Genomic DNA, 21204 nt, shown 5'->3' on the forward strand with positions numbered 1-21204 from the left:
AAAATATTGGCCAGTACTCCTTCAAACTGTTCTCACCGGTAAAGCTCAAGTAACTTATGCATCTTTGCCTCAGGATCAATCTGATAATTATGATGTAGTTAAGAGCTTGATTCTTAAGGCCTATGAGCTTGTTCCTGAAGCCTATAGAGTAAAATTTAGGACAACTTACAAGCAAGATACGCAATCCCATGTTGAGTATGCAAAAATCAAAGATCTGTTAGAGCAGTGGTTAAATTCTAAGAATGTGGATTCTGATTTTGACAAATTTAAGCAGATGATTTTGCTGGAGGATTTCAAAAGGTGTATTAGTAAAGATGTAAGCCTATATCTTGATGAGAAAAGAATAGATAATTTGTCTGATGCTGCAGTTTTAGCTGATGAATATGTTCTCACTCACAAGAGATATTCTAAAGAAAAGGGAAAGCTGAGAGTAAGTACGTTGCCTCTACTCAGAGTACAGGTAACAGGAAAGAGAATAAAGATGATGTTTCTCAGGAAGTAAATACCAGCTTCACCTCTAGATTTCAGAAAAGTAAATGTACTTATTGTAGTAAGCTTGGTCATACTACAAAGAAATGTTTCAGGAGACAGCGTGATGTGAACAAAAAGGAGTCTTTAAATATTCAGTCAATTGGTCTAGTGTCCACCCTTGAGAGTTCCTAGAATTCTTTAACTGAGTTAACTGAACCTGCTTTGAGGGGTAATTTAAATTCTCATGATGGAGCTCCTCTTTTGAGCAGTAACGTGGGTGACACTCTCAAGAGTTCATGTGCTAATTTCCTGTCTGATGGTTTTGTCAGTATTCTGGACAGTAATGACAGGAAATCAGTTAAAATATATCGTGATACAGGTGCTTGCCAATCCCTTATGCTGACCAGTGTCCTAGGCTCTAATGTTAATTCCTCTGATGAAACTGTAATCTTACAAGGCGTAGGGAATAATTACTTCTCTGTCCCTCTGTGCAGAGTGAATTTAGAGTTTGGTTTTGTTAATGGTTCCGTTCTGGTTGGGTTGGTTGAGACACTCCCAATGTCAGGTGTAACTTTCTTACTTGGAAATGATATTGGTGGAAGTCAAGTGTGTCCAGCTCCTCAGTTGTCTAGTGAGCCAGTGGCTGCGACCCGGGATTGTGATGTCCCTGATGTGTTCCCTGCATGTGCTGTCACTAAGGCTAAGTCTAAAGTTACTGGTGATTTAGAGGATAATGATGATGATGACGTTATCCTAGCTGACACTTTTCTTGCTAATTTGGACCACTCACCAGATGAGGCAGTACCCTGTAGTGTTGATAATTTGTCTCGTCAAGAGTTGGTTGAGTTGCAGGTTGCTGACCCTGAGTTGAAAGGTCTAGCTAACTCTGCTTACAGTGAAGAAGAGTCAGCCGGTGCTTCTACTTGATATTATGTAAAGTCAGGAGTACTTATGAGGAAGTGGAGACCCCCAACAGCATCAGCCGACTGTGAATGGGAGGTTGTACATCAAGTTGTCATCCCTCGTGTTTGTAGGCAGGATATCATTAGAGTGGCTCATGATTCCAGTTTGGCAGGACACCTTGGAGTGAGGAAGACTGTGGCACGCATTTTGAAACACTTCTACTGGCCAGGTATCTTCAGGGATGTTTCCTTGTATTGTAAGTCTTGTCACACCTGTCAAGTTGTGGGGAAGTGTAATCAGACCGAAAAGGTTGCACCTCTAGTTCCCATTCCTCCTTTTGAGGCGCCATTCACCCGTGTGTTGGTGGATATTGTGGGCCCTCTTCCTAAGACTTCTTCAGGATTTTCTTATGTATTGACCCTGATTGATATGGCTACTCGTTATCCTGAAGCCATTCCACTTAGAAATATCTCGGCAAAGAACGTGGTTAAGGAAATGCTAGGGTTCTTCACAAAGTTTGGTCTGCCCTAGGAGGTACAGTCAGACCGGGGAAGTAATTTCATGTCAAACGTTTTCAAGCAGTCTCTGAAAGAGTTGGGCATCACCCAGATCACGTCTTCAGCTTACCATCCCCAGACCCAAGGAGCATTGGAGAGATATCATCAAACACTCAAATCGATGCTCAAGAAATACTGTTTGGAACATCAGAAAGACTGGGATAAAGGTCTTCCATTCGTTGTGTTTGCCGCAAGAGAATCTCCAAATGAATCACTGGGCTTCTCACCTTTTGAACTACTGTTTGGCTATGAAGTAAGAGGACCCCTTAAGCTACTCAGGGAATGCTGGCTGTCGGAGGAAGATGACGTCAACCTGCTGGAGTATGTGATGAAGTTCAAAGAACGGCTGTCCACTGCTTTACAGCTGGCGAGAGAGAATTTAGGAGCTGCTCAGGAGAAGATGAACACTTGGTATGATGAGAAGTCCAGGTTACGCCACTTTCAGCCAGGAGATCAGGTTTTGATTCTGCTACCAGTGCATGGGCAACCTCTTCAAGCCAAGTTTAGTGGTCCTTATTTCGTGGAGAAGAAACTCAGTGATGTCAACTATGTCATCGCCACACCAGATCGTAGAAAGAACAAGCAACTATGTCACATCAACATGCTAAAGTTATATCACAGGCGGAACGAAAATAATCCAGTCTGCACTGTACCTGTTCCACCCGAGTCTGCAAGTGAAGCTCTCCCATGCAGTATGAGCCTGAGTGATAGTTTGGGGAAGAATCCTGATATCATGAATGATCTCCAGACTAAGCTTTCTCATCTACCTCCCGAGGAAAGGCAGGAGGTTTCGGCATTACTGCAGGAGTACCCGCAAGTGTTCCGTGCCACTCCAAGAAGAACCACTGTGCTGATGCATGATGTCGATGTTGGAGACGCAAAGCCAATTAAATTGCCTCCTTACCATGTGAACCCAGTGAAAGTTCCTCTCATCCAGAAGGAGCTTGGCTACCTGTTGGACCACAAGATGATTGAGCCCTGTCAGAGCGAGTGGAGTTCTCCTGTCACTCTAGTCCCTAAGCCAAGGGGGGTCACAGCGGCTATGCATTGACTACAGACGTGTTAATCAGATAACCAAAAAAGACACTTACCCTCTCCCTCGTGTGGAAGATTGCATAGACAAGATCGGAAAGGCTAGGTACATAAGTAAGTTTGATTTGTTAAAGGGATACTGGCAAGTACCTATGACTGAACGTGCTAGGGAGATCTCATGTTTTGTAACACTAGGAAAGACTTTTGCATGTTCTGTAATGCCATATAGTATGAAGAATGAACCAGCCACCTGTCAGAAGCTCATGAATGTTGTAACAGGGTTTGGCAGGGTGTGTTGTTTATATTGATGATGTATTAACCTTCATTGACAACTGGAAAGATCACCTATGCCATGTCAGCAAATTTCTTGACCGTTTGGTTCATGCTAATCTTGTAGCTAATTTATCAAAGTGTGAGTTTGGTCAAGCTAAAGTTCAGTACCTTGGGTACGTAATTGGCGATGGACATGTTGCACCACCAGGAGCTAAGGTTCAGGTTATAAGTGATCTTCCCAGACCTAAAAGTAGGAAAGAGCTACAGAGATTTTTGGGAATGGTAGGTTATTACAGGAGATTTGTTCTTAACTTTTCAATTCTTGTATCACCACTTACAGACCTACTGAAAAAGGGAGTTAAATTTGTCTGGACCGATAACTGTGAATCCTCTTTCAACAAACTTAAAGCTATCCTATTAAGTCAGCCAGTGCTCGCTACTCCAAATTTTGCTAAGCCTTTTAAGATGGCTGTTGACGCAAGTGATACAGGAGTTTGGGCTGTTTTGCTGCAAGAGGATGATCAGGGTATTGAACACCCTGTATCTTATTACAGTAAGAAGTTTACTCCACCTCAAAAGAACTACTCAACTATTGAGAAAGAGCTTTTGGCCTTGATTTTGGGTTTACAGCATTTTTCATTTTATTTGTGTTCTGGTTTTGACCCCATAGTCATTTATACCGATCATAACCCACTGAAATTCCTTAGTAAGTTTAAAGATAAAAATCAGAGATTGACAAGATGGAGTCTACTTCTTCAGGAGTATTCATTAGACATACAACATGTCAAGGGGAAAGAAAATGTTATTGCAGATTGCTTATCTAGACTTTAGACAGATTGTTTAGAGTAATAAGAAATTTCCTTTGTAAATTTCTTTTTCTTTGTGGGGAGGTGTTACATAGCCTATGATTTCATCATCCTTTGTGTAATTTTAACGCACAGTATGCTGCATGTTTGATCACGAGCGTGTTCTGCCATAGTCCCCCCTTCTACCGTTATAGTAGAGTAAGTCGTCCTTTCTGTTGTTCAGAGCAGGATTGTCAGCTCTTTGTCCCCTATGGCTTCATTTGCGCGTCCTTCTTACAAGTTGTATCAAGCTCTGCTGGCCCCTATATAATGAGCTCTGTCTTTGCATTATTGCCACTTAGATCTACTCCTCATTTTGTTCACATCTCTGTCCTCCCCTGTACAGTTGTTATTATTGTGAGTGCTCAGGAAGTCTCCAACCATCTAGCAGCTGTGTGTAATTTGAGTATAACTGTTGTTGCATTTTGTTCTTGTACTGTGTAGCATAAGATTAATTCTTAGGCCTAGTGAGGTTTTTGCAATTTATGTAAAGGTTCTTATTGTCAGCCATTATTAATAATAGTTGGTATCTGTAATAATTTATCTTGCATTAACTAAGCATTACCCAGTGTATTTTCATTTTATCAGGCCTGACTTAGATAAATTTACTCATGCTGATTTCGTGTTAATAGAGGCTATTGCAGTTAACCATATATTTAACCTGTTTTTTGCCATTACATTATCCTTATGAGTCCTGAATGTTTTGTTGTTAGTTTGAGCATTAAACTTTAACTTGTAATTTTACCTAACTCTTTTCTTTTGAACCTGGAACTTTACGGGACAGTAGTGACTTAGTATTCTCACTTAAAGTGTACATTATCTTTCTCTGTTCCGTAACAATATATATATATATATATATTTGCGTGAAAGTGTGTATGTTTATATGCATGGATGTGTGTGTGTATATCTATCTATCCATCTATCTATATCTATATCTATCTATCTATCTATATCAATATCTATCTATCTATATATAATGTTTGTATTTGCAAGGAGAGTGGAAAGCTTAAGAGAGGATGAGAAAAAGGCAGAATATAAGAGAGAAGTGGAGGAACGATTGACCAAATATGAATTGGAGCAGATGGGGGACGTGGAAGGAGTGTGCAGGATATTCACTGAAGAAATATGTGCAGCATGTGATGTGGTGTGTGGGATGAAGAGAAGACGGAGGGGGGGGGGGTGCAAGGAACAGCGTGGTGGAATGAAGAGGTGAGACAGGCTGTGGCACAAAAGAAGAGAGCATACAATGAATGAATGAGAAATAGGGGCGTGGAAGAAGTAGAGAGGCAGAAGAGAGGGCTATATGTAGAAACGAAGAGAGAGATGAAAAGATTAGTAAGAGAGAGTAAGAAGAGAGTGGATGAGGAATTTGGAAGGAATTTGAGTGTAAAGTGGAGGGACTGTAAGAAAATGTTCTGGAAAGAGGTGAAGAGAGTAAGACAGGGTGGAAGTGAAGTTAGCAGGGGAGTGAAAGATAAAAATCGTAGATTACTAGTGGAGAAGGGAGAAAAAGTGAGCAGATGAAGAGAACACTTTAAGGAATTGTTGAATGTAGAGGATGGAAGTAATGCGAGTATAAGTGAGCTGGGGAATGGCTGGGAGAAGGAGGGAGGTGAGAAGACAGGAAGAAATCAGTAGGATAGAAATTGTGAAAGCAATGAAAAAAATTAAAATTAGGGAAAGCCCCGGGAATTGATGAAGTGTGTGGTGAAATGCTGAAGTATGGAGGAGAGATGGTAGTAGAATGGATGTGGAAGATGTACAGATTGGCCTGGGAGGAAGGTAGAGTCCCGGAGGATTGGAAATCAGGTATAATTATTCCCTTGTACAAAGGAAAAGGGGAAAAAGAAGTGTGTGGTAATAATAAGGGCATTTGTCTTCTTAGTATAATAGGAAATGTGTATGATAGGATACTTATTGACAGACTTAGAGAAAGAACAGAGGAATTAGTTGGAGAAGAACAGGGAGGCTTTAGGAAGGGAAGAGGTTGTGTAGATCAGATATTCATTCTTAGATCCTTAGTGGATAAGTTTCTAGAGAAGAGAAAGAAGTTGTATGTGGATTTCATGGATTTGGAGAATGCAAATGACTGGGTGGATAGACAAGGACTGTGGAAAGTATTAAGAATATATGGAGTAGATGGGAAGTTGTTGAATGCTGTGAAGAGTACGTATGATGGTGCTAAGGCTGCAGTGCGTGTGGATGGTGAACTGAGTGAATTTTTCTCTTTGAATGTTGGGTTGAAACAGGGATGTCATGTCTCCATGGTTATTCAATCTGTACATAGATGGGATAATGAAAGCGGTACAAGGTAGGGTAGTAGATGTTGGAGTGGCCCTGGTGAGAGAGGGTAGTGTTTGGAAACTCCCTGTACTGTTGTTTACAGATGATACTGTGTTCTTGAGTGAGGACGAAGGGGAGCTGCAAGACTTGGTGGATGAGTTTGGGAGAGTGTGTAAGAAACGGAATCTAAAGGTGAATGTAGGCAAGAGTAAAGTGATGGTCTTTGAGAGAGGTGAACTCAGTGAATGTACAGCGAGGTTGGATGGTGAGGAATTGGAAAATGTGAGTATGTTTAAGTACTTGGGTAGTGTGATGAGTTAGGATGGAGGTTTGGAGGGTGAAGTGCTTGAAAGGGTACAGCAGGGAAGAAAGGTTGCTAGTTCCTTGAAAGCAGTGATAAGAAACAGGGAAGTGAGCATGGAAGTGAAAAAGTTACTACACGACAGTATTGTGATAACAACTCTAACGTATGGAAGTAAAGCTTGGACGTTGTTGGAAGGACACAAGTCAAGAGTCAGAGCAGTGGAAATGAGTTATTTAAGAGGAGCCTGTGGAGTCACATGGAGAGACAGGCTGACAAATGAGGATATAAAGGAGCGTTGTGGTGTGGATGTGGATGTGATAGGAAGCGTTAGGAGGAATACACTGAGGTGGTTTGGCCATGTGGAGAGGATGGAGGGTAAAAGACTGACGAAGAGAGTGTATGTGAGTGAGGTGGAGGGGGGGAGAGGGAGGGGGATGCCGAGGATGAGATGGAGGGATGAGGTGGAGAGGTATATGAGAGAGGGGTGTGTGAGTTGGGAGCGGGGCAGTGAAACGGCGGGGGACAGGGCGACGTGGAGGCGATTTGTTTGTGTCCACCCCGAACGGGATTGAGGCCTATGGCAATAGATAGATAGATAGATAATGTTTGTGTATATATATATATATATATATATATATATATGTGTGTGTGTGTGTGTGTGTGTGTGTGTATGTATATACATACTGTATATCTATGGCCTTAATGACCAGGGGCCTCGGCCCCAATGGTCGATAGGCTTAAATTAAAACAAAATACAGAATTACCACTACTTTACCTCCACCATTGCCACAATTACTCATCACACCTCACACCCGCCATCACCACCCCACACCACCCCACACAGACCATCATCACATACCACCACTCATCCACACACACCACCACTACATACCTACCATCATCACAGCACCACCACATTACCATCATCACACCACCACCACCACCACCAGCACCTACCTTGTTTACACTGTGAACACCACAGCCACCCACCGCCTTCACCACATCAACAACATCACATCAAAACACCACATAATGACCTCCACAGTCACCGAAACACACCTTACCAGCACCTCATTACCATTGCTATTTCCATAATCACCATAATTCTACGATCATCACTCTACCCCTACCTCACGCTCCATCACCAATCAACAGCCATCACTTAAATTCATAGCCACGACCACCATCCACTATCACCACACCATTGTCATCACATTATCAGTACCATGACACCACACAATATCTTCCATCAATACTTTCTCTAGAACCACACACTCATCTCCATAGACACCCACCATCATCACAAAGTTAACAAAAATTACTACACCACCCCACAGCATAGCGCCATTATAGTCACAACACCACACAGCTTCTGGACTACCACCACCACAGTCACCAGAACGACTACAGCTCCACCATTGTCCTTATATTTCCAACAACACATCACGGCCATCACTGCCATACTCCAACATGAGACAACATCACCACGATCATCAGTACATTTCCAACACCTCCACACTACTACCATCAACCGATACCACCAACATCTTCATACCATCACTACCACCATCACCACAGCACCAAAACCTCATCATCACACCACACCACCACCAACAAAATACAGTAACTATAGTACCTCACCACATTTCCATCACCACTCAGTCACTATCATCACCAGCCCAATAAAAAAGAAACATACCACCACCACAACCACGCAGTTACTCTTAACACCACACCAGCAAAACACACCACCACCACCATCATCACCTCCACAAACTATCATCACCATACCAACAAAACAAAACCACCAGCACCTCCACACCATCACTCTCATCACCATACCGTCACTACCACGACATCACATCACAACCTCTCTGTCACCACTACAACACTGCATCAGGAAGCAAATTGTGTTTTCCCCAGCAAAGCGTATTAAGTAACCTCAAAGACGAGCAACATACTGTACGCACTTACATAACATAGTAATCTCGACACACACTACCACAAGAAGCCAGAGCTGCTGCTCCTCCTACTGCCAATACTACTACTACTACTACTACTACTGCTACTACTACTGCCACTAATAATAACAATAGTAAGAATAATAATAATCTTGCTATCTGTCTGTTGCCAGGCGTCATAACCCCGTAAGGGGTGGCCGTTTGTCTCTGAGTTAGTGGTTTTACGTGGAGGGACACTAATCCTCCGCCAACTTACTTGATACATCGTGAACACGTGTGGGTTGTTTATATGGCTGTAAATGGTTTCCTGGCTTACAGGAAACTAATAAACTTGTCACTCAATGTAAAGCCACCTGAAAAGGAACGAAGAGTAATAAAAAGTGACAGGAAAGATGGGAGAAATAGGAAGAGACGAGGGCAGACACAGGAAAAGAATGATAAAGGTGAAAGAAGAAGTTGGCAACAAGTCATTGAGTGGATGATGGTCACCATCGTCATCATCATCATCATCATCATCATCATCATCATCATCATAATCCATCCATCCATCCATCATCCAATCCTACGTTGTCCCATGAGGAGCGTAGGAGCCCGGGGCTAGGCAGTTGGTCCTGACATTTAAGATGAGAGTGACCAACCTCACTCATCCCTGAGTGGCATTACGTGAGCAATAAACCCCAAACACCCCTTGGATACAAACCTTCACCGGCTCAATCCGATTGGAGGACAATAATTACCCACTATACCACCAGGCTCCAAAATTTGGTTATATGGTTACCACCCAGCGTAGTAAATGGTTTCCTGGTGTACAGGAAACCATTTGGCTTGTCACTCAATGTAGAGTCACCCACAGACAGAAGGAAGAGGAAAGAATGAAGGAAAGAAAGACAGAAGTGGGAGTGTAAAGTCACCCATAGGCAGAAAGACGAGGAAAGAATGAAGGAAATAAAGAGAGAAGAAGATGGAAGGAAAGATGGATGGAGGAGAGGACAGGGCAGACATCCGAGAGCAGCACTACATTGAGTGAGTGGATGGTGAGCGCCCCCACCTACCACAAAATAATAATAATAATAATAACAATAATAATATCACCAATTCCATCTCTAGTAGTAGTAGTAGTAATAGTAACAGTAGCCGCAGCAGTACAATTAACTCGAGAAAAACACATTGAATAGGTCAACACAAAAGAACATCGGCTCCTAGTTGACCTTACCATTGAGAATATACACGATGACTGAAGCAGACTCAGCATTGGCCGGCGAACATGTGTAGTTACCCGAGTCAGCAATGGTGGCCCTGGTGGAGAGATATTTAGAAGGGCTGTTACATGGAGTGACAAACAAATGGGGAAGTAAAGGAGCGCTGAGGTGTTGATGTGGATGTGACTGAAAGTGGTAATACTCTGAGATGGTCTGGCGATGTGGAAAGGATGGAGAATGAGAGATTGGCTAGGAGAGAGTATGTGAGTGAGGCGGAGGGGGAGACCAAAGATGAGATGGGAGGATGAAGAAATATATGAGAGGGGGGTGTGTTGAGGGGAGGGCAGGCAAATGACAAAGGGCAGGGCGATAAGGAGGCGATGTGTCTGTGGCCGAATACAGGATTAAGGTGTCTGGGTATAAACAGATAAATAGAAAGATAAAGAAACAACTCCTTCACTCTGACAATCAATTTTTTACTGTATTTGTGTTAATTTAGATTATTTTATTTGGCTTAAAGAAGGACCTATCGTACGGGGGGAAAAATATACAGCCTTCTTCAGCCCCATCACTACTATACTTATTTTAGGTTATCCTGGACCAGATATTCTTTCTTTCGCAGCTTATTTCACGTGGCTCAGTGACAGAATGTGACAACGCTGCAGCTCTACTTTCATTCCATAGCACTTCTTCGCAATAGCAGCACATTCTATTATTAATCTCTTGTTACAGCTCCGACCTCAAGATGGAGAGGTGGCAAATTTAGGCCATGTGAGAGTAAAAAGAGTCTAGTGGTCTGCCTAAGTGGGAAAAAAATCATCTGGAGTGGAAAGACAAGTCAGCTTAAATCGTCATCGCCTGTGACTCATTATAACCATACTATCAACAGATGATTTTATATTCCGATTTGATACAGACTCATAAATGAAGATAATTGTTAAGGCTATATACCTAACCTCTTTAGTTCGTGAAGTCTCCCCAAAAATAAATAAAATCGTCTGGTGATAACAGGCATACAAATAATATAGCGTCGGTGGAGTAAAAAGGTTAACTTAATAATGAGGATAAACAGCTTTCTCCCTGGTTTTAATGTTCTCGTGAATCAGTTTTTCGTCCCATATTTCACGTTAACATTTGCCTGGTAGTGATCTCCAAAAATACTTTGTCTCTCTGCCTGATTCAGTGAGATTTTCTTTCCTTCCGTCCTTCCTTCCTCTCTCTCTCTCTCTCTCTCTCTCTGCTATGTCTAGAATGTTTTAATTATCACAAGGGAAACTTTTCAAAATGGAAGGTAAAATTGTACCTAAATAAACCCTCGTCGATAGGACGGCAAAATAAATAAATAACTAGATAAAAAAAAACACACACACAAATAAACAGTTGGCAATGACTAATAAAATACAGATGTCATCAAACAGATATTTATTTTGTAATGACAAGTGTTCGATACAGTTAGTTAATAAAAGAATTCAGTTTCTATGGTCGATTTTTTAGATTAATATTTAGTTTGGTTGAAATAGTGATCCTGGAGAGAGACGCCTTCATGTGGTGGCACCGATATAATTGGGTGACTGAACTGCCTGGCTATATAAATATCTCTGAACTCTCCCTATTCCCCGAAAGGAGAATGGTGGGCGGAAGGAGAATAGTGGGCTGAAGAATGGTGGGCTGAAGGAGAATGGTGGGCTGAAGGAGAATGATGGGCTGAAGGAGAATGGTGGACTGAAGGAGAATGGTGGACTGAAGGAAAATGGTGGGCTGAAGGAGAATGGTGGGCTGAGGGAGAATGGTGGGCTGAAGGAGAATGGTGGGCTGAAGGAGAATGATGGGCTGAAGGAGAATGGTGGACTGAAGGAGAATGGTGGACTGAAGGAAAATGGTGGGCTGAAGGAGAATGGTGGGCTGAGGGAGAATAGGAACTTACTCGTAAGCCTGCAACCTACCAAATTCACGTTTCAGATGATCCAAGGGGCAGAAAAAAACATTATTCCTACAAAATGCTTGAAATGATGAAAGTGTAAACAATCTCATTCAGAACCCGACCTCTTACACACGATAACCTCTAATATTTTGATCTTGCTCAGGTCAGACGATTTTCCTCAGCTGTGGGGTCACCTATCGAGCTGGAGGATCAGGTATAATCTTTCTTAAATCTCGTCGACAGGTAAGGTGTTCATTGCTCAAAATAGTAAATAAAATTCTCTCTCTCTCTCTCTCTCTCTCTCTCTCTCTCTCTCTCTCTCTCTCTCTCTCAATAATAGAAGAAAAGAAAAGACATCAGCGAACTGAAGAGGTTAACTTTTTTTTTTTTTTATGCTCTTTTCCCGGGGGCAATAATTGTTGTTATGAGTCACGGTATATGTTCTTCTCTTACTTTAATGTTCACTCAATATATTAATAATGTTCGATAGTTGTAGGAATGGATATTAAAGATAAAAAAAATGGGTTCTTCACAACGTAAAGTCAAGGAAGTTTGTAAATATAACAAAAAAAAATTAACGATGCAAAATAAAAGCTACAAAAAAAAAATAATAAATAAGTTTGGTACGTGTAAAACTGAAGCTCAGAGTTCAAACTTTCAACTTCATACACAAATTTTGCCAAGAAATGTTATAATCGAAATGAAATAAATAATAATAATAATAATAATAATAATAGTAACAATAATAATAATAATAATAATAATACTGTAATAATAAAATAACAACAACAACAACAATAATAATAATAATAATAATAATAATAAAACAACAACAACAACAACAACAATAATAATAATAATAAAACTGATAATAATAATAATAATAATAATAATAATAATAATTATTATTATTATTATTATTATTATTATTATTATTATTATTATCATTATTATTATTATATGTGAAGTAGGAGGACTACTAGGCCTCAGAGAATGTACTATTAGTATTTGTCCAAAGTTGGACACAAACACAAAGTTAGTAAATAAATAAATAAAGCAATGTCCCAGATAAACCAAACTAAGCCAAAAAAGAAGAGACCTATGATAATGGCAACAACAAGCAATAAAAAAAAAATCAAGCTCAAAAAATGTTAATATTGTTCGTGAAGCTAAAACTATAATCAAGGATGGTCAAGAACGTATGTAAATGTGACTGGTGAAGATAAAAGTATACACAGGCATACTGATGAAACGCTGTGATTTTGCCAAAGAGAAACAACCTCAGACACACAGCTTAAGGCTCAACAAAGCTTGAATATGGCACCTGGTGAGGATGAGCCTTGACGTACGTGAAAGCTTGTCTGTCACTACGCTGATGCCGCCCCTGGAGCTGTAGTTCACCAAAGTGGTTCCACGGTACCAGTAGATGTATTGTGGAGGTTCGGTGCTGCCATTAACCACACACGTCAAGTTGATGCTGCTACCGCTTACCATGTGAACCTCCTTTGGCCCCGATATCCTAGCTGCCGCCTCTGTAAGGAAATTATAAGCAGATGTATAAGTGTATATACTGTATTGTGAAAACTGGGTACTCCCTTTTACCATGTGCACCTTCTTTAGACCATACATCCTTCCTGCCACCTCTGTATGTAAACTGCAAGAAATCTGGGGAAGTACTTGAATATTAAGTAGTTACTGAGTGTTAGAGAGATGTCTGTGAAGTAATGTGAGGTGTAGCAATGTAAGGTGAGGCTGTGAAAAGAGGCAGCGTAAGGTTTGGTACGTAAGGTGTCGTAGTGTGGGATGTGACCGTGGGGTATGTGGCAGTGTGAGGTGTGGCAGTGTGTCGTGAGACTGATATCCGGCAGAGTGCTGTTACCATTGTGAGGTGCAGTAATGTGGTATGTGGTAGTATGAGGTGTTATAATGTGGCCTGTGGCATTGTGAGGTGTGACTTATGGGAGTGTGAGATGTTATGCTGTGGTGTGTCAGCTATGGTAGTGTGATTTGTTGAAATGTGATATATAGCAGTGTGATCTGTAACAACGTGGTGTGAGGCAGTGTAAGGTGTGGCTGTGATATGTGACTTTGAAGTGTGGCGTTGTGAATTGTGGTAGTGTGAAATGTAACATTATGAGATGTGACATGAAAGATGTGGCAGTGTGATGTGTGGCAGTGTGAAGTATGGCTGTCTGAGGCTTAGTATTGTGCGACGTGGTACCAGTTATGGCATTGCGAGGTGCGGCAGAATGATATGTATGGCATGGTGAGGTGTGAGAGCGAGGCGTGACTCTGAGCTGTGACAGTGTGAAGTGTGGACTGTGATGAATGACAGTGTGAGATGTAACACTGTGGGGTGTGGCAATGTGAGATGTGGCCTTGTGAAATATGGCAGTGTGAAATGTAAGTGTGAAGTTTGTTCGAGTGACGTGTGATAGTGAGATGTGTGACAGTGTGAGGCGAGGCTGTATGAGGTGTTGCCTTGTTTAGTGTGGTAGGATGAGATGTGACTCTGAGGTGTGTGCTATAAGATGTGGTAGTGTAAGTTGTGTGTGTGTGTGTGTGTGTGTGTGTGTGTGTGTGTGTGTGTGTGTGTGTGTGTGTGTGTGTGTGTGTGTGTGAGTTGTAGCCCTGTAAGCTGCAACTGTGAGGTGTGGTAGAATGAGGTCTGGTAGGTGGAGGCGCGACAGCGTGATGAAGTCAGTATGAAGTGTGGTCTTGTTGTGTGTGGCAGTGACAAATGTGACTCTGAGGTGGTAGCATGAGTGTGTGTGTGTGTGTGTGTGTGTGTGTGTGTGTGTGTGTGTGTGTGTGTGTGTGTGTGTGTGTGTGTGTGTGTGTGTGTGTGTGTGTGTGTGTGTGTGTGTGTGTGTGTGTGTGTGTGTGTGTGTGTGTGTGTGTGTGTGTGTGTGTGTGTGTGTGTGTGTGTGTGTGTGTCTTCTACAAGGTAATTTATTTTGTTCGGGAAGGACGTCTGGTTTTGCAGAAGTTAAGAGAAGATAATGAGTTTGAGTGACTGCTTTTAATTCTTAAGTAATCTGGAAGGTTACAATAATGAATAAATGGAGGGTGGCCTATTATCGCTGAATATTACGATGACAGTCAGCTTCTGTAATGGTAAGATATGAAAATGGGAATATGTTGGACTTCATTTCTGAGTTCATATCAAGCCTTGTAGCCTTATACCTATGAAATTAAAAGCAGTTGGATGTAAGAAAGTTAGTCGTGGACCCATATACTTCATCGTCATCGTCATCATCCATACTGTATACCTATTTCTTGATCTCCTTTGCTTCTGAAGTAATCGCCAACTTCAAGTCCTCATCCCTCCAACTATGTGTCCAGTTTTAGTAGATGGGTGCTTCACGCTACTCCCCCCCCCCCCTTTCACATCTTCATAACAAATTACTTCTTCCTTCCCTTCCTCTTTACTTCCCTTCTTCGTGCTCTTCTTTCCCATGCTCATCCATCTCCTTCCCGTTTCTCCCTTCTGCATCCTCTCTTTCTTTTTCATCCTGCCCTCTTCATGTTTCACTTCATCTATCTCTATCTTTAGACAGACGCCATAATCCCGTAAGGGGTGGCCGTTTGTCTCTGAGTTAGTTGTTTTACGGAGAGGGATACTAACCCTCCGCCAACCCGCTTGCTGACACAAAGGGAACCAGTATGCGTTTGTTATGTGGTTACTACCCAGCGTTGTAAATGGTTTTCTGGCTTACAGGAAACCATTTGGCTTGTCACTCAATGTAAAGCCACCTGAAATGGAAAGAAGAGTAGTAAAAACCGACAGGAAACATGGGACAAATAGGAAGAGCGAAGGGCAAACACAGAAAAAGAATGATAATGGTGAACGAAGAAGTGGGTAGCACTACATAAAGTGAGTGGACGATGGTCGTCAACACCTGCCTCATACATACATTTTTTTTTCTTTCCTCCTTTACTTTATACCTCTTATTCATTTTCCTCTTACTATCCCCTCTCTTCCTTCTTCCACGTATATATATCACTTTACTTATAAAAGGCACCACGACAATACTAACAGTGTTTTATAAATACTATTAGCTATGTCGTTACTGACTAAATAAAGCTATTACTATTATTATTATTATTATTATTATTATTATTATTATTATTACTCTTATTGTTATTATTATTATTATTATTATTATTACTTACATGTTCTTTTGTCTTTCTTCCCTTCTTCTCTCCTGTCTTCCCTCCACTCTCCTTTCTTTCAGCATTGTTTTTGCCTCTTTCTCCTTCTATTTCTTTTCCTCCCTCTCCCCTTCTTTCTTTCACTCCTTCCTCCCCCTGGTCCCTTTCTTCTCTCACTCCACCATGTGGACCTTCCTATCCATACTCCTCTCATCCACTCACTTCCCTCTTTCATTATTTCCTTCTATTTTACTCTCCTTCCTCCGCTTCTCTTTCCATCCATCCCTTGCCTTTTTCATCCTTCCTTTCACCCCAGCCCACCCTTTTACCATTCTTTCCTGTCTGCCTGTCTGTCTGTTTATCTGTCTGCCTATTTACCTGTATGTCTGTACGTACGTCATTTTGTTTGTCTGTCACTGAATTTATTATTGCACTAATTTAACTATTTTTCATCCACTACGCATATACAGCATACTCTTTTCATATTCGCACGTAATGACATTGTGCACAATAAATAATACCCTTTTATTTTAATCAGCTCCACCAACAGAGCTTTATGCCATGTTTTCAGTCTAAATGACAGTATTATATATTTTTTCTGGTCAGTTGTGTTATTTTCCTCTCATGCTCTTTCTTTATCTATAATTCTCTCTATCTTTTATTTTTACCCACAACCCTTCCCCTCCCCTCCCTTTCTCTCTCTTCTTTCCCCCCTCTCCCTCGTGGATTATTTTTTATCTTCTCTTCTTTCCCTTTCGTTTTTCTTCTTTCCCCTATCTTCATCTCTCCTTTCCTCTCACTTCCCCTCTGTCCCATCATTTTTCATCTCTCTTCCTTTCCACCCCATCCTCCTTTCCCTCTCTTCCCTTTCCTCTCTCCCTCTTTCTCCCTCCTCCTCTTCCCCTCTCTCCCCCTTTCTCTCACTCTCTCTCCTCTTTCTCTCACTCTCTCTCCCCCCCTCCCCTCTTGCTTGCACGTGCTCAATAAATACATCTCCTCTCCTGAATCACCTCGCTTTTTTTTCTCATTTATTTTCTGCAGTCCTTCTTCTTGGCTTTGTTCCATTTTTGTCCATTCCCAGATTTACTGAGGAGGTGGAAGTGAAGAGGGAATAAGTGGAGAGGGGTGACGAGGGGTGGAATGTAAGAGAGGGATGAGGAGAGACAGGAAGAGGTATGAGGGGAAGACAGGGATTAGTAGCGAGTAGAGGAAGGGGAACGAGGACCAGGGAAAGAAACGAGGAGGGGGGAGGGAAGGGGAAGAAGGGAGCGAAAAGAGAGAGGAAGAGAGAGGAGGAAGCTGAGGGAGGGGAGAGAGGAAGAGAGATGAGGGGAATGAGGAAGGGGAAAGGGGAAGAGAGGGAAGCGAAAGAGGAAGAAGGATGAGGACAGAAAGGAAGAATACAAAATAATACAAAGGAAAGCAAACAGCAACAGAGCTTATGGTCCTTTCAAGGCTGCTTGTTACAGAGTAGACTATGACTACGAGATCTAAATCTATATGCTGAACGATAAGGATAGTAAAGCAAGAAGGCTTCCCCCCGCCTCCAAACACTCCAGTTAAAACTGGCAGGAAAAAAGTGAGAAGGACCTGCATGGAGCATGGAAAAACTGACATGGAAAAATCTTTGGAATGACTGAAAAGGAAAAGTTACATTGTATAATACTTTATCTATAAGCTACCTGAAAGAGAAATTAATAAAGTGAAATAAATAATCAAATAAATAAATAAATAAATAAGGCATGACATTACGCACGGGTGCACTGAGATAACGGGGCGTCTGTAGACACAATGTGGAAAATGCAGAGTGTGGATGTTCAGGGGTGGTGTAGCAGTCTTGCCCGGCGCTTTAAAGGAAGGCAGCAGTTAATCAGGCCGCAGCTCAGTTCACTTCACTGTGACAAGGAACTTTCCCATGCGGAAGAAATAAGCAAATTACCTCCTGAAGCAGTGATCCCTGATACATTAAAAAAATCACGATGATGGTCACTTAACTAACAGGGACCCTCAGTGATCCACAGCCCATCACAGGTCGAAAGTAAGAGTAGTGATCATTAACTCAGGGTTATCTGTGCAGATCCTTCTCTGTGGTTATACTACTTTGTTTGGATGTAATAAATTGATAAACATATTATGACTCGACGAGACGCTATGTACGGGTACGTTAAGTTTACGGAGTGTCTTGTAGACAGGAGAGGAACAAACTCACGCATAGCTGGTAAAGGTATGTTATTCGGACAGAACAGTCAGCTGAGGATTCTCGTGCAAGAACTTGTCTATTTTGTTTTAAAATGTCTTAACTGAGATGCTGTTCACGGTATCTGAGGGTAATCTGTTCCAGATATATACGATTCTATTCAAGAAGTATTTTGCTTCATGGGATTGGAAACGCTTTCCTATAATTTTGCAACCATTACTCCTGGTTTGGTTCGACCGGTCTATTTCAAAATGTTTATTCATGTCCAAGTTGTCACATCTCTTCATGATTTTGAAAACTTCAGTAAGGCCACATCGTTATGCTAAATAGTTGAAGTTCTTCAATGCGTTCCTCATATGGTTTGTTTCTCAATCGTGGTATCATTTTTGTGATTCTTCGCTGTATCTTCTTTGTTATTTCTACGTACTTTCTGTGGTACGGAGACCAGAACTGCATACAATTCTCGAGATAGGGGTGCACCAGCGAGTTGTACAAGGCAAGTAGGTCTTTTTCCGATTTAAACTCTAAAGTCCTTCCAATAAATCCCACCAACTTGTTTGCAATTTTAACCACCTCGGTGCATTGCTTACTCGGTTTTAGGTCGTTTGATATTATCACACCAAGATCCTCTTCATTGTCTGTACGTGATAACTGGATATAGTTCATTTTGCATTTCGTATGGACGCTGTTATTTCCAATATGAAGTACTTTGCATTTCTCTGTGTTGAATTTCATTTGCCATTTTTCTGTCCAGCTTGCCAAAGTATTAAGGTCATTTTGTAACTGCTGCCAATGAAACGTTGTAGTTACTTTAAAGGTTATTTCAGTATAGTCTACAAGTATGGATATTTTACATTTTAAACCCTCATCTATGTCGTTTACGTAGATAATAAAAAAAAGTATCGGTCCAAGTACTGAGTCCTGAGGAATGCCATTCATCACATTACGCCATTTGGACTCCTTTCCGCTTACCACAACCCGTTGTTTTCTGTCTGAAAGCCAGTCTTGTAACCATTTCTCCGTATTTCCTTCTATTCCATGGGCTTCTATTTTGCTTACGAGATACATGTGAGGGACGGTGTCAAATGCTTTATTAAAGTCGAGGCAAATTATAATATCTCCTGCTCTTGAGTTGTCATATGATTTGTAAACATCATGGAAGTCCAATGAATTAGTTGAGCATTAACATCGATGTTTGAATCCATGCTGCGAGTCTTTAATTATATTTAATTATATTAATTTCTATATAATTAACAATTTTATCTCTTTTGAATCTTTCCATTAATCTGCACACTACTGATAAGCTGATAACAGGAAATAGTAAAGAGAGGAGAGAGAGGAAGGGGGATGAGCAGGAGAAAATGAGAGGAAAAGAGAAAGGGAGGGATAAGGAATGGGAAGAGGGAAATGAAGAGAGAGATGAAGAGAGGGAGAGGGTGGAGGAGGGAGGAACAGAGGGAGGGGAAAAAAGAAGAAGGATGAGGAAAGAGAGGAAGAGGTATGAGAAGGATCAGGAACAGCAAAAGAGAGGGATTAGTAGAGGGGAGAGAGTGGAGAGGGATGAGGAAGAGGAAAAGAGACGGGGGAAGGGAAAAGGTGGATGAAAAAAAAAAAAAAAAACGAGGAGGAGAGGGGAGAGGATAGAGGCGAGGGAGGGGAAAACGGAAGAGGGGAATGAGAAGAGAAGAAGAGGGGGGTGAGGGAGAGAAGAAGGGTGAGGGAGGGGAAAGGGGAAGAGAGGAATGAGGAGAGACAGGAGGAGTTATGTATTAGGAGGAGAGGGAAGGGAATAAGAGGGGGGGGGGGAAGAAACCAGAGGGATGAGACGAAAGAGGACACGGTATAAGTAGAAGGAGGAAGAAGGGAGAAGAGAGGGGGCGGAAAGTACAAAGAGGGATGAGGAGGGAGGAGGCAGAGAAAGAGGCACGAGGAGGTGGGGATGTATCGTCTATTCCTGTTATAATATGACGTTTTTACATAGTTCAGGAGAGATTTTTTTTTACTGACCCCGTTGCTGCAATACACCTCCTCAAAGTGAAATATAATAATCTTTTATTGGCAACTGGTTTATAATAAAAATAATGTAGGTCAATGGAATAAAGGTACTGAATTATGCAATATGATACAGGATGACTGGATGAACATGTACAGTATACTTGAAGGAAAACCCAAAAGTCAGAGATGAAAATTAGGATAGACTAACCTCTTCACTGCTATGTATTCTTAGGTAAGGCGTTCACCAACCCCATTCACAACTATACGTCCTTCTTAAGTTATGTAAAATTGTCTCTTGGTGGTCTTATTAACTCTTACACGGTCGGGACAACTCTAGTACTCTCTTTTTGGCATCCCCATATGTTCTACTAAGCTTAGAGTGAGTTATAGGAGCCTGAGAGTGTTATCCGGGTAGCATTAACTGCTCATGGTAGAAAAACTTAAGTATCCTCTTCCAGTTAACATCAGGTGATTTTATTCAACTGAGAGTGAGTCATAGGAGCCAGACTTGACGCGAAAAAGACGTACTCGGAATGAGGGGTTAAATGTAGGGGAAAAAGGAGGCGAAAAGCAGAGAGAAAGGAGGAGAAGAGACAGAGAGAGAGAGAGAATCAGATGCAAGAGACACTAATTAGGAGAGGAATATTCTCTGTGGCGAGCGCTGACCGGAGTTCCAAATCAGAGAGAAAATTGTATTGCATTGTTGATTCTACTTGAGAGCACAGGCAACTGAGCGAGTCCCCGATGTTCACATTCACTCACACCATCATCATCATCATCATCGTCATACTCATTCTCATCGTTGTCCTTATCGCCATCGTCATCTTCATCACCAATATCAGCATGAAAATCAGCGTCGAAATAAACATCATCATCACTAACATTACCTTCAACATTAGCATCATCATCGACATCTACACAACATCAGCAACGTTTTAGTCATCAGCATTATCGTCATCGCCAATATTATTGACATCTTTATCGACATCAACTTCACCATCAACATATTATTATCCGTATCGTGCTGCAGAATCTACAGGACACACTAGGTAACACATGCGGATGATGATGATGATGATAATAATGATGATTATGATTATTATTTTCT

General features: G+C 41.5%; 1 protein-coding gene across 1 annotated transcript in view; it reads right to left on the minus strand.

The window, feature by feature from the left end:
* LOC145391864 (zwei Ig domain protein zig-8-like) overlaps window positions 1-21204 on the minus strand; it is a 51326-nt gene that overhangs the window by 8638 nt on the left and 21484 nt on the right. Inside the window, exons 5-7 of the mRNA XM_080266355.1 lie at window positions 13074-13281; window positions 9843-9925; window positions 9336-9338 (exon numbers count right to left, since the gene is read on the minus strand). Of these exons, the coding sequence (XP_080122481.1) occupies window positions 9336-9338; window positions 9843-9925; window positions 13074-13281 (294 nt within the window). The remainder of the gene's footprint in view (window positions 1-9335; window positions 9339-9842; window positions 9926-13073; window positions 13282-21204) is intronic.

This window comes from Coenobita brevimanus, chromosome 2, assembly GCF_032717465.1.
Source record: "Coenobita brevimanus isolate Jiangsu-jjx chromosome 2, ASM3271746v2, whole genome shotgun sequence".
In the NCBI taxonomy this organism is placed as follows: domain Eukaryota; kingdom Metazoa; phylum Arthropoda; class Malacostraca; order Decapoda; family Coenobitidae; genus Coenobita; species Coenobita brevimanus.